Genomic DNA, 12,893 nt, shown 5'->3' on the forward strand with positions numbered 1-12,893 from the left:
AAGGGGCTGGGACAGTGCATACCTGAGTAAACAGCAGTTGCAAATACTTGTGTTTTGTTTATCTAACAATGGTGTGCTGTGTTTAGCACGTCACGTGTGCTGCGTTTTAGCACATGGGATAATACAAAGATTGTGAACTTTTAGGCAATCAATCATGTAGTATAATACAGGAATGACAGGAATCAAATGAATTGTCCTCATGAAATGAATCGCTTATTAACTTCTAAGATCTCTTTGCAGCTGTTATCTTACCCAGGCCTTACAAATGCACATGAAAGTACGTGAAGAATGATTTTGAAGTTGAAATTTGACTCTAGTCTGATAGATGGCCTCATCTGGTTTTACCTCCATCTGCGATGTCCATGTCCTCCTTCTCCTCTGTGTCCGACATAGTTGCCTCTTGTGCTTTGAGCACCTGTAGAACCAGACAGTCAGTCTTAACTGAACTTACATTATTAAGAAGAACTCTTCTTGCAAACTCACAGGTCTACCAAGGTGTTTGGGAACAGGCATGATGTTTGAAGGAATACAAGAACGCTCGGCCCAAAACACGCTCACCCCGGGTCAAATGCGGTGACCTCGGAACAGTCGCCACCAGGTATTCCTAAACGTAACCTCTGTAAAACTATGCCTAAACCTAACCTTATTCCTAAACGTAACCTCAGTAGAACTATGCCTAACCCTAAACGTATTCCTAACCTTAACCTCAGTAAAACAAATACAAGAATACAAGGACTGTTGGGGGTGAGCGGTCCACAGAAAAAAATGGCAAAAAAAGTTTTTTTAAAAAATGTATTAAAAAAAAAATACATGGTGGACCCCCTGGGGGTCCGCGGACCCCCTGGGAGTCTTGGGACCCCCGCGAAACATTGCGGACCCCCGTGAAACATTGCAGACCCCTTCGGCTGTTTTTTTTTTTTTCATGAAGGTGGTTGCTTGTTTCTGGCGCACATCTGGCAACACTGACCTGTCTGCTTGTCGGCCCCCAACGTTTTAACCCAGACTGCCGAGCGGCTGCGTTGAGACACTGGCGTGTTTTAATGTTTTGTGTGGGATGTGCATGACATATTAGCGTGAGTGTGGTGTGATGGAAAGACATGAGCAAAGTGAAAGCAACGGCGGGGGTTGAAGCGAAGTGGTCGCGTCGCGTGTGTTGTTGTTGTGGGGAGATTTCAATAGCGACTGCGTGGTGTTGCTTTCGGTTTCGCTCGGCGGTGGTCGGTGGCGGTGCTCACGCTAAAGGGAACAAAATGGTGTATCCGTAATGTTGTCCGGCTCGCGGTGTTTCGGTTGCGCTCGGCGGTGGTCGGTCAACATGGTGGACCCGTAATGTTGTGAGTTTGTGCTGGCCGCAATTAATTATGCTCCGAGGAGGCAAATGTGTGGTGAGCAATGAAAAGTAGCCTACGCCACCCGTAAATGAATTGCGCGCGTTGTGGCTTGTGTTGTTAGTGACATGTGATATGTTGTTGTTGTGTTTAGTGCGAAACAATGACATGGGAAAATTATGGATTTTCATCTCTCCAATGTAATATAGGATACGCTTAGCCATCATTTGTACATTTTTTAAGAACTTCAAAGATTTGGGTTCATACAGCTGTTGTTTAAATTCAATGGTAACAAATGGTGCTACTGTACATCAAACCACCTCTCACCTCTGTTAGAGTTTCAATGGAGGCAAAGTATTTGGACCACCAGTCCAACGTGCTCTCATCAACTTCATCTTCCTCCATCTCCTCAACACCCTTCTTTCTCTTCTTCTTTTTCCCCCCCTTTTCATCATCCTTTAATACAGACAATGTGTAAGAGCTTGTGAAGAAGTACAATTGTAAAGAAACTAATTGAAAACGAATACTAATAAATCATGAGGATGTATACATTAAGTTAAGTGTTAATAAAAATGAACACTTAGGATTTTACAGCGTAACAACTATTCATTTCTATGGCTTCTCTACATGTTAGCAGCATAGCAAGGCAAACTCTAGCTTACTTCCCTTGCAAGACGTTCATGTTTTTGAAATTTCTTAAATTGTTCAATTATGATTTATTCTTTCACTCAAGATAATCAGAGGCACTTTAACTCTTACCTCCACTTTGACCACAGCATCTGCACACTGAAAAAAAACCCCACATGATTGTGTAATGTATTATTTGATAGTATTTTTGCAATTCTGAAGAGCTTATATGCACATAAAAATACTTGAAAAAGGTAACATAATTAAGATAGACCACAACTACAAGTATAGCAACTGGGGTCAAAACATTGCTGTAATAGCAACTAAAGCAGCATAAATCCAGTGTATATGTCTCTTCTTTTGTTGTTGTTCATTCATTCATTCATTCAGTCAGTCAACTTGGCTGACTTGGTTGTAACGTACACCGTCTAGCCTGACCACAGTTTCCATCTTCTTAACTTTGTCCTCTTGTTCCATGCTGACAACCACAATTTCATCTAAAGTAGGAAAGAGAATAATGGCTCTTGTTAAATCACATCTGTAACTATAACAATACCTATATCTATGGTCACAATGTTGTAATTAAGTGCCCAGTTGAGACATCAGATACTAAACAAATGAACACATCACAGAAATATGAGACTGTTCCAAAATATATTTTACATTCACAAGGCTACAGTACTGTTCATGGGATAGACTGCTCTCAACATTTTCACAATCAAGTGCTCAGATCAAGTCTCACTTAACCTTTTTTTCCACACGCATGTTTGGGTTTCACTTCACCATTGGCCTGATGCTATCCGTTCATATTGACTAAATAGTCAATACTGATGTACATAAGCACACTATATATAACCACTATAACCATCTTCACATCAAACAAACGCCACTCCCCTGGAATTACAGGGAAGTAAAGGTCAGCGTGAGACATCCTACGCTCCCATGGATTGAATACTTTGTCTTCGTTGCTATGATTGGAAATATCCATTCTATAGATTTATTTCTATGGTAGTATAGCATGACTGGAGTTGGTTACCTGTGGTGTTCCAGTTGTTGGTCTGCTTGTCTGGTGATTTGTAGATGAACTTGCGCAGGTTGGTGACAGCAGTGGAGCCAACCAGGGTGTAGCGCCCAAAGGCCCTGCAGTCCACCACTCGGACGTTCAGTGGTGGATGAAGCAACTCATTCTCAGGCAAGTCCTGACAAGGAAAATGACCCAGAGGTAAGGATTTTTATTTGATCCGAACGGCAATGTTTTTTGTTTAACAAAAGTAATCTAAGGCCTGGCTGTGAAAGCTAGAACCAGCATGAATAACAATAAACAAAACTGATTTGTTTAGCATTATGTTTATTATCTATCCCTCTTTAAAAAAGACCTCGTAAAATATGAGTCATGAATTATTATTTTTTATCATTTGCATAATACGTTACCACTTCAAACGACTTGACAAGTGTGCTGAAGTTGGGATTTTTCTTGTAGTCGTTGATGAGTGCAGACTGGATGCCCTTCCCAGCACATTCAATGTCCACACGAGGCCGGTCCACCTGAGCCAAGTTGACTCTCTTAAGGTCCCTCAGGCCCCAGAACAACACCTGCAGAAGGGGAGCGTTCAGAATGATTAAAAGTCACTAATATTTTGTTGTTGTTCATGGAAAACAATGGGCTATTGAAACATCAACTCACTGTGTAATTCCCAAAATACACATGCATTAATGAGAAAATTTGCAACCATTGTATTCATTTAAAGGAAAACAAATGACCAGTTTTTGCTTGACAACAGAGTTTCATTCTAGTAACTTGCTAAATCTTCTCAAACTGATGTATTACATATAAGTGAAAATCTGTGTTTCATGTGAGAGCAAAGTGGAAGTCAATTAGTCAGTACCTCAATTCTGTACTTGCTAAGCACTGGCCTGATGCCCAATGGTACCGGGAGGATTGGGCCGCGGTCCATGTCTGTAGGACCGTCTATGGGCGGAAGGTCAGCTTTCCCATTGGGACCAATCTGAAGAAAAAAGTAAAATTTGCATCACAAACAATGGAATATGTGTTTTGATAATTTTCGACACAACGTCAACCTGAACATGATACAATATAATATACAATGTATTGTAACATTACAATATATTGTGGGTTGACTGAAGTGTGTTTCATGATGTACAATTTCCGAAAGGATCGTTAAATCGCCAATAAATACTCGTTTCCGAAATCATCCAACAATAAGAATGGTTGTCATGGCAGAGGATAAACAGTGATTCACATGCACTGCATTGTGTTGTGTGTGGGAGGCCAACCTGAAGCAGCTCAAAGGCAGCCAGCATTTCTCCAGCCGTGCAGTTCCCGCGGTAGATCTGGTAGTACTCCAGTTGGGGGGGGAAGCGCGGTGGCCCATAGTGCTCATCGGCCATCTTAACAACAGGCTTGGCAAAGCTTCTGCCCATGAACTCCGCTTTTCCCTGGAATTGCAGAGGAGCGGAAGTCAGCATGAGATGCACAATATGGATAAATATTGGGCTAACACAAACACAATTTCTGGGAGGGGTCCGCCTACCATCTCCAATCCAGGAAGAGTCATCCATGTTCCATGTTACAGTTACAATGGTTTTGTAAGAAAAATAAATCCTAAATTGCTCATATTGTTACAACACTGTTCAGTTGACATACTGTACCCATTGTGGAAAACATGGCTTGCAATGCCCATGTTTTTAGGCAGTATAGACAAAAGAGCAATGAAGACAAAGAGCAAAATGAATAAATAAAGCAAGAAACCCAAAATGACCAGTAAACTGCAAAAAAAGGGCTATTCTTATAAAAGTAATAGCAATGTCTGTCTTGCAGTTAGTGGTTAAGTCAAGTGATTAAGCCAAAGTCCTCTGTCGACAACATTCAGTAAACACAGATTCCGCTTAAGGAATGCAAGAGGTATAAGTTAAATGGAGAGAGACATTATTTGTCCCCATGGACCCCTGTAATCAATACAAAGTCCAGTGAATGTCTTATTCCACTTGCATGCCTTTTGGGCATCAAATATGTTCTAGTCTGCACACAATACAGTGCTTCTACGGTACATCAAACAACAAGAATCCACACTCTACTTATCCAAGGCGTCATCCAATACAATGGTGTTTATGATAGGAGCAGTAAATAGAATTCCCAGTCAGCAAAAGCATTCTTCAAATATAATTCATATCAACTAGTTAATGAATAAAAACTGATGAATCATAAATGATATCGGTATTATAAATTAATCTAAACAAATTCAATGCAAAAAGTTTTTTTTTAATAACACTAGGTCTATTGCTACTATAACAACTACTACCACTATTACTACTATGCTAATAACGCTATTACTACTACCATACTAAAAGTAATATAGGATGTTATACTGTACTGTATGTCACATCATTGAAATATAATCAGTAGTTTGAGATACTGTATGTCCATACTACAGTTAATTATACACACTACTAAATGCCATTCAAATGCAAAATCGCATTGTACAGTATACTGTAGCAATGACATTTTCAGCCTTACATTTCAAGTGGTAGAGAGACTCGTTTACATTATTAAGATGACATGAAATGGATGGTTAGACTGTTCCTATCTGTAAATTCAAGCTGTTAGGTTACAAGATTTTAACACATTTAAGATTAAAACAGGGAACCTTTTACAACCAAATCCAGGCTTACCACTGTGTCCTGATCATAGATTTCAAGGACAATGATTGGAGGATCATCTCGCAGTTCAGTGGCCTCTCCAAACAGCTCCACGTTCTCAAAAACCAGCAACTGATCCCAGGTAGGGCAGAGGGTCTCAGGCAGGATCTGGGAAGAGATACAGTATATGGGAAATTCTATTTAGTTTATAAGTATTACTGCTTTATAACTGGAACTTGAGTTGTCTAATAGAGTATCGGACGCACAGGCTAAATTTGGCCTCAAATGGTCCGTACAAGGATTTTGGACCCTCCAAAAGGAATCAAATATAATACACTCTAGTCTAGTTGGTTTATTTTGACAGGGTTTGACTGGTCTGTCCCCCCAAAAGTAGACCAATCACAGCTCACAGCTCTGTGGCTTCCGGTCATAAATAAGCACAGCATGAACAGTCTGCACAACCAGAAAATGCCTGGCGAACTGAAAGTGAAATTCATGAAGAGAGTGAGTCTCTTACACAAACATGAAAACGACTATACTTTTAGGCAGCTTTATAAATATTTAAGATCGTGACTACCATTTGGCCAAAGGAAACACTAATGTCAAACCACACTAGTTGATATGCCCAAAAGCAACCAGTTTGTCACTGAAGGTCCCATTGTGACCAAAACCCTCATTTATTTTGATTGCCTAGCAACATACCCAAAACACCCCCTCGACTTCCCTGACTTCCCTTGACTTTCGGTGGTCAAAGGTCAAGATAGGTGACGGGCTACATGGCTCAACTATGCACCCCTCTAGGTTGCCCTTGTCTAATAATGATTTTGGTTGGCTGGCTGCCCACCTCCCATGTTACAAATTGTCCCTTGATCCTCATGGTCAAATCTTCTTTATTTGTTCTGATTAGTTAACTAGGTCAATAGTAAATGGTATAGTAAAGGAGGAGCATCTAAACATACAAGATCACGACCGATACCATTCAATGGGTCATGAATCCTTGAACATTTCCTGGCGTCCACTGACTCCCCATATAGCATCCTCACCTCAGTGACCTGACTTTGTGTGGAGAAGAAGACCCTGGTAAAGGGGTCCGACAAGCCTGTGCTGTCTGCTGCATACAAGCTACGAGCCTGGTACATATGGACCCTCAGCTGAAATATCTGTTTCACTGTGGAGTAACAGAGAGGCAAATATCCAATTAGTTATTCAGTTTAGCTGAGCATCATATAGAGTACCATCATATGCATTCCATATCTACTGATACTGTACCTATGTACTCTTACAAAATGACAGCACAAAAAGGGTATACTTTGTTATTTGTAAAGCGTAACAGTAAATCCTAGATTTTAAAAAAAAAGTTTTAAAGACAGAATGGTAATTTTATGGTAATATTTCTATTCAGTACACGCATAAAACATTTGGGGAATGACCGTGATTAATTAATGGCGAAGAAGATAAGGGGGTAATCAACCGTGTTATGAATTACTGGGAAAACCTACTCATGTATGTGAGGCTGATGGGAGGAGAGACTGGCATGCCAGGTCCTTTTGACAACTTGTTCTCCTCAAAACCATTGGGCAGGCCGATTAGGTAGTCCTTGCGCTGTCTGTTCAGACCCAGCCACAGGTAAATCTCTACCTTCGCCTGCACAGTCCAGCCAGCAGGTCCAAAGCCTTTCTTACCAGGGATCTTCAGTCAGCGACAAAAGAAATTGTGGAACACAACATTAGTTTATTGCCATTTTAAGCAGAAGGCTCATAAACAACTTCACGAGCATTTATCACTATAGGAGTTTATTCATAGTGAGCCGCCATAATTGGCTGTTCTGCTGACCAATAGTCAACACACATTTTTCATTTTCCACCAAAGTAAAATACTTCATGCATTTGTAATACAGTATAGGTGAAAACGCACCCTCAGAAAAAGTGTTTTGACTTTTCCACAGTCCTTTCCCATCTCTTCCTCCACACCAGAAAAGAGTATGTCTTTGGAGGGGACCCGGGAGTAAGCAATGCGCTTGCCGTTGCTTATCATCCAAATGAAGACATCAGGGACACTGTGTTGTGGCTGATGGAACAAACACAGAATGTTCATACAATTATGTACAAATGAGGTGTGTTATTTCACTTTACCCTATCATTCAAAAATAAAACTGAGACAACTAACATAGACATACACACACATACCGTATTTCATATACTGTATAAAAACATAATCAGCATATGATGTGCATGCATGAGAAATGTATCTTACCTCATCTGCCATGAAGCGTAGCTTATGAAGGAAGGCCTGTGCCAACTTCACTTTGTCTCTCACAGTACTTTTCTTCACCTGTGTTCTCATGATCTTAGCTTGCTGGCCAATGCTCTCCTACAAGCAGTAACATCCGGACACTTAGCATGATAGCACCAGAATGAATAAAGTAGAAAAAATATATGAATATTTTATGTTTGCCATACCACTTCTGCCATGCACAGCTTCACTCTCTCCCGGTCAAGTCTGGTTCTCCCACTCTGGCTCTGGTCCTTGTTTGCCAGTGATAGGAACTGACTGAAAGAAATACGACTCAGTCAATTTGAAAGTCTATGAAATCAATGGATTATGAAACAAGTGCCGCTCTTCTTATAATACAATATAAAAGAGTGCCATTAAGGACCTGCATCCATGGCTGAGTTCCTCCAGGACGCCCCTCAGCCTACGCTCAGGGAAGGCCTTCTCAGTCTTAAAGATCTCCTGCACATCGTTGAGCCCATCTTCCTGTTAGAGCAGTGGAGGATGTTGATGTAAAATCTAATACTCTAGTGTAGATGTAGCCTGGTAACCCCCCCTCCGGAAATCTCAATTGTATCTGAAATCATCTCTGTATATTTGTACTCTACATACATACAGTATCTCCTGCTATGATAAAGTTCATGACTTGCCAGTTTATCGGCAAGGTTGTCAATGATGTTTGCATTGTACAGTCTCCTTCTCTGATCCTGCCAATAGCTCTTGATATAGATGCATGGCTTCCTCTCAAAATACGGCAGGTGGAAGTAATTCCTGTAGATACAGCACATGAATGGAATCAGCTCAACAATCAGAAGAGAGTAAAAAAAACTTAGTGTACGTTTGCTCCGATGAATATAGAATGCAATTAAATACAAAGAGTCATACCAAAACAATATATCCTATATCTAATTAGTTATTCTTATGCAACGATTACCACGATTAAAACAAGCGATGGTACTAGTATGCACTATATTTTAAACATCAACTCTCCATATATATATATATATATATATATATATATATATATATATATATATATATATATATATATATATATTAAAAAAAAGATATATGTGAATTTGTTTCTCCTTTGTACTGGTATGTAATGATTCTGACCGGTCAGTAATGACAGGTTTCATGGGCGGAGTGCAGGACACTGAGGCCATGTCTCCATCATACTCCATCTCTTCGTCGCTGGAGTGCTGGATGAGCTCAGAATCCTCCCCATCGCCTCTCCTCCCTCCCTTTGCTTTTGGTTGGATGACCGTATCAGCCTCGTTTCCATAGTAACCTACATTGAAACCAATAATTATGTTGTTGCAATGGCCACACGGACCGCTGAATGTGCTGTATTGATATCTCACATTGATGGACAGGTTAAAGCCAAGGTTTATATATGTTACAATTATTATGAATAATATAGTTATGCATTTAACTATTCACCTTTATTAACTTTTTCACCCAAATTAAGATTTTCATAGAAAATGTAACAAATGCATATTTTGATTTTGGGGCCTTATGATTAGGACGTATGGAGCAGCACCATAAAGAATAGACCTGGTCATTACCTATGGTGACCTCGAAGTTGATGGGCTTATCACCATTGTTCCTATCAATCATAGTGGCCTCAAGGAATGTTCCAAAGAGGAAGAACTCCTCTACTTTCCCAGTGGAACTCTGTGAAGATGGACAAACAATAGCACGTGAATCGGCCTGTAATACAGTAGCAACACCCTGAGGCTGATTTGAAACATTTGTGGCATTCCTTCCTCTGCCTTGTGAGAATGTGCGTGCAAAATTTCACGGAAATCGCACGCTGCGTTCATTATTTGAGGTATTTTGTTTAAAACGGAGCACTCCTGCAAACTTTGGAAGCCAATCTTAGCCATGCCTGGCGGAGACAATGAAATGGATGACTCCCACAGAGCACACTGACTTATATTGTCCGTCAACAAAAAAGGAAGCCAAATTTGTGCAAATAGCAAGTTAATAATGCACCAGGCAGGCTAAATAAAGATAGGCCTAATCAATAATTCACCCAAAATTGCACCTCAATGACCTGTCACCACCATGCATACACAATGCCACAATGGGCTCCTCTGCTTGTCTGCCCTTCCAGAGGACCTACAGTACAGTACCTCTGAGATGGTGGGCACTCCTTCCACCTGTACTTCAGTGGAGCAGGCACATTCAGGGGAGCCGGTGTCCAGGATCTCCATGCCCAGACTGATGAGCAGGCGGGCCCTGAAGGACACCCCCTCACCCAGCCCGTCGTTCAGCTCCTGGTACTCATCCATCAGGGAGAAGTTCCGGGTGGAGCCGTACATGTTCACCCAGGCAGGGCCCAGTGTGGGAAGAAAGCCTGAGTAAAGTAAAAGAAAAGGCATAACCTGAGAAAAGTGTAATTTGCGAAGATACAGTAAATAAACAATACATACAGTACATATCCAAGAAAAATAATGTCATCATATATAGGCTCAAATCAATGGCTAAAGCATACAGTAAATACAAGCAGACCAAACTGTAATCACCTTCTTCTCCATCATTTGAGATCATACTCAGGTCAATGAAGTGTGTTCCTATAGCCACATCGTTCACTTTGTCTGAATCTCTGAGCTGGAGCTTAATTCGTTTGCACAGTGGTGGAAACATCTCAGTGAAAGCGATTTGCTCGTTCCAGATGGGCTCATAGTTGCTCTTTTGGATCGAAGTTTTCCCCTGTAAACACACATGCAATTATGCTACCAAGGCACCATTTCCTACAGTGTTTTTTTTTTTTAAACAGTATCATTTTTTGACAATAAAGAAATTCTCATCCCATCTTGTATTCTACTATTACTACTAATTTCCATGTTGGCCTGATTGTTGTTTAATTCTAATGGTGTCACAAAAGGAGAGGCAATCACATTTTACTCCCCATCAGTCAACATTCTAATCATTTACCTTCTGCCCAGCAAACTGTACAAGGACATACGGATCAACCAGGTCCTTGTTCTCTCCTATGAAGGCCTTCTTCATATTTGTCATGAGACTGGCGTTCATTCTGGGAAGTCCCTCTGCTTTGTAAATCTTCAAGTAGTACCGAGCCCACTGGCGCTCTGCTGGAACCCCCTCTGGTAACAGAAGATTCCTGACACAGGGACAGTTTTTGCAAAAATTATGGTTTAAACAGTTAAAACACTATTATTTACACATTCAAGTTAACAGTTAATTAACATGTTTATGTGTTTGGCGATGCTGGGAAAAGCACAGTGAATGATAAAGATAAAAAAGTTTCTATGAACAATTTTGATGATACTGATAATACCGTGTCCATATATTGTATCTATTATTACACCTTCATGCATTATCTTTACTTTACTATTTATTTTAAGTAATTTAATTCATTAAATAATCTTTGCACAAACAACTTTTAATTAAAAATGTATCAGCTAAATTACCCTTCTATGTCATCTTCTTCAGACTCGTTAGCCTTGTGTGGAGTCTTTATGCTGTCTCCTTTAGCAACGACTGCAACGTCACATTTAATGTAGCCCTTACACCCAGCAGTGATGTCTTCAGGATCGGACAAAAGGGCCCATTTGTGGTAGAACTGATGTTCTGTAAAATGTCAGAGAAAGGAAGTCATATAGCAACAGTATACATACATTATTTATACAGAATATATAATCTATAATTATTATACAGTACAGTACATCCAAAATAATCAGATTTGAATGAAACCCCTACCTGGCTGGGAGTAGATTGTGCCCACGTCTAGTTTAAAAGACCCAACCAGTGTTCCGCTACGTAGGAGATTTTTGGAGTGGATCACCTATGGGTTGGTCAAAGGAATAAAGAAAAGCATTTGGGGAAATTAACTCTTTACATGTTAATGTCTTCTCCCTCGGACTGGCATTCTATGACGCCGTTTATGATGTCTTAAGAAATGTACAACAAGATGAGGCAGAGGAAAAAACTGTTAGAACCACTTACAGACAACTTTAGGATTTTGTCAAACATGACGTCAGGAGGAATATGGAAGTCAAACACGAAATACTGTAACAATAAAAGAGCATTGGGTTAGCATTGTGGGTTTTGTTGTTGGCAACGATAAATGTAGATTTACACGAAGGTGTTACTATTTATTACTATGTCACCTCATTGTAGTATGGGCAGTTGGTTGATTCCTTCATTGATGTGTACTTTTTATCTTCTCCAATCTCCACACAGACGACTGGATCCATGTTCAATCCGATAAGCTGCCTGGCCTCTATTACTGTCACACTGACCTGGAAGTGATGCATGCATTGAGTGTTAAGTATGTGTACTGTAACTGTACTGACTGATGTTCGAGAACTGGCCAAAGACATAACACTGTGTTGTTCTTACTTGGTAATCCATTGGTCTCCCAGAACTGGGTTCCATCCTTATGTCTGGTTTGGATCTATAGAATGACAGAAAATATGATTTAGTGTCAGATTGTTGATCCTTCATTTGTGTTACCGGGTCAGTTATCACATAGCCATGTATCACTATTTGTTAGTAAGCACAATCTGGACATAAGTTCCAATAAAAGAGAGAATGATGCTTGCCTCTTATTGGACACATTGGTGCAGACCGCCGTGACCGAGGCCAGTGAGATGGTGTCAGGGTCGGGTCCTCCACCCATGAACATGCCCTGTTCCAGGTCTTCTGTCTCCAGAATTGCTGCATCATCTGGAGATCACAGGAAAAACAAACTTACTCTAGGAACAACCTCTTTATGTAATAGTTTTATCATATAGAAATGAGTGAGTTTGCTGATATCTAAAGGTAACAAATTGCCAGGCTGTGCTTGGTGCGTTGTGATGTTGTGTGATGATGATACAAAAGTAGCATGGTATGCCACACTGCATAATTGCAGTATGGCGCCCCCTGTTGAAGCCCTGTTGCAGTGTTTCAAGGCAAGACTTGTTGAATAGAATGCCATTACTCATTGTGAAATTTTTATGTCTGTAAAAAAATTGAGTGAATTACGCAACAATATTT

The 12,893-nt window shown here is 40.3% G+C and overlaps 1 protein-coding gene across 1 annotated transcript in view; it reads right to left on the reverse strand.

The window, feature by feature from the left end:
- Positions 1-12,576, reverse strand: part of LOC308074578 (otoferlin) — a gene marked incomplete at its 3' end in the record, with an annotated part of 29,273 nt that extends 16,697 nt beyond the window's left edge. Inside the window, exons 1-27 of the mRNA XM_080414075.1 lie at positions 12,458-12,576; positions 12,255-12,309; positions 12,023-12,154; positions 11,859-11,921; positions 11,613-11,697; positions 11,324-11,483; positions 10,827-11,013; positions 10,415-10,601; positions 10,022-10,245; positions 9,452-9,560; positions 9,000-9,174; positions 8,534-8,654; positions 8,269-8,369; positions 8,072-8,162; positions 7,866-7,982; positions 7,527-7,679; positions 7,112-7,301; positions 6,656-6,780; positions 5,646-5,780; positions 4,251-4,412; positions 3,842-3,961; positions 3,387-3,548; positions 2,992-3,154; positions 2,379-2,452; positions 2,088-2,114; positions 1,656-1,784; positions 346-415 (exon numbers count right to left, since the gene is read on the reverse strand). Coding sequence (XP_080270201.1) covers positions 346-415; positions 1,656-1,784; positions 2,088-2,114; positions 2,379-2,452; positions 2,992-3,154; positions 3,387-3,548; positions 3,842-3,961; positions 4,251-4,412; positions 5,646-5,780; positions 6,656-6,780; positions 7,112-7,301; positions 7,527-7,679; positions 7,866-7,982; positions 8,072-8,162; positions 8,269-8,369; positions 8,534-8,654; positions 9,000-9,174; positions 9,452-9,560; positions 10,022-10,245; positions 10,415-10,601; positions 10,827-11,013; positions 11,324-11,483; positions 11,613-11,697; positions 11,859-11,921; positions 12,023-12,154; positions 12,255-12,309; positions 12,458-12,540 — 3,400 coding nt within the window. The 5' untranslated portion in view covers positions 12,541-12,576. The remainder of the gene's footprint in view (positions 1-345; positions 416-1,655; positions 1,785-2,087; positions 2,115-2,378; positions 2,453-2,991; positions 3,155-3,386; positions 3,549-3,841; positions 3,962-4,250; positions 4,413-5,645; positions 5,781-6,655; positions 6,781-7,111; positions 7,302-7,526; positions 7,680-7,865; positions 7,983-8,071; positions 8,163-8,268; positions 8,370-8,533; positions 8,655-8,999; positions 9,175-9,451; positions 9,561-10,021; positions 10,246-10,414; positions 10,602-10,826; positions 11,014-11,323; positions 11,484-11,612; positions 11,698-11,858; positions 11,922-12,022; positions 12,155-12,254; positions 12,310-12,457) is intronic.
- Between the last annotated feature and the right edge of the window lie 317 nt (positions 12,577-12,893).

Source organism: Gymnoscopelus braueri, assembly GCF_963280865.1.
Source record: "Gymnoscopelus braueri genome assembly, chromosome: 19".
NCBI classification, from domain to species: Eukaryota; Metazoa; Chordata; class Actinopteri; order Myctophiformes; family Myctophidae; genus Gymnoscopelus; species Gymnoscopelus braueri.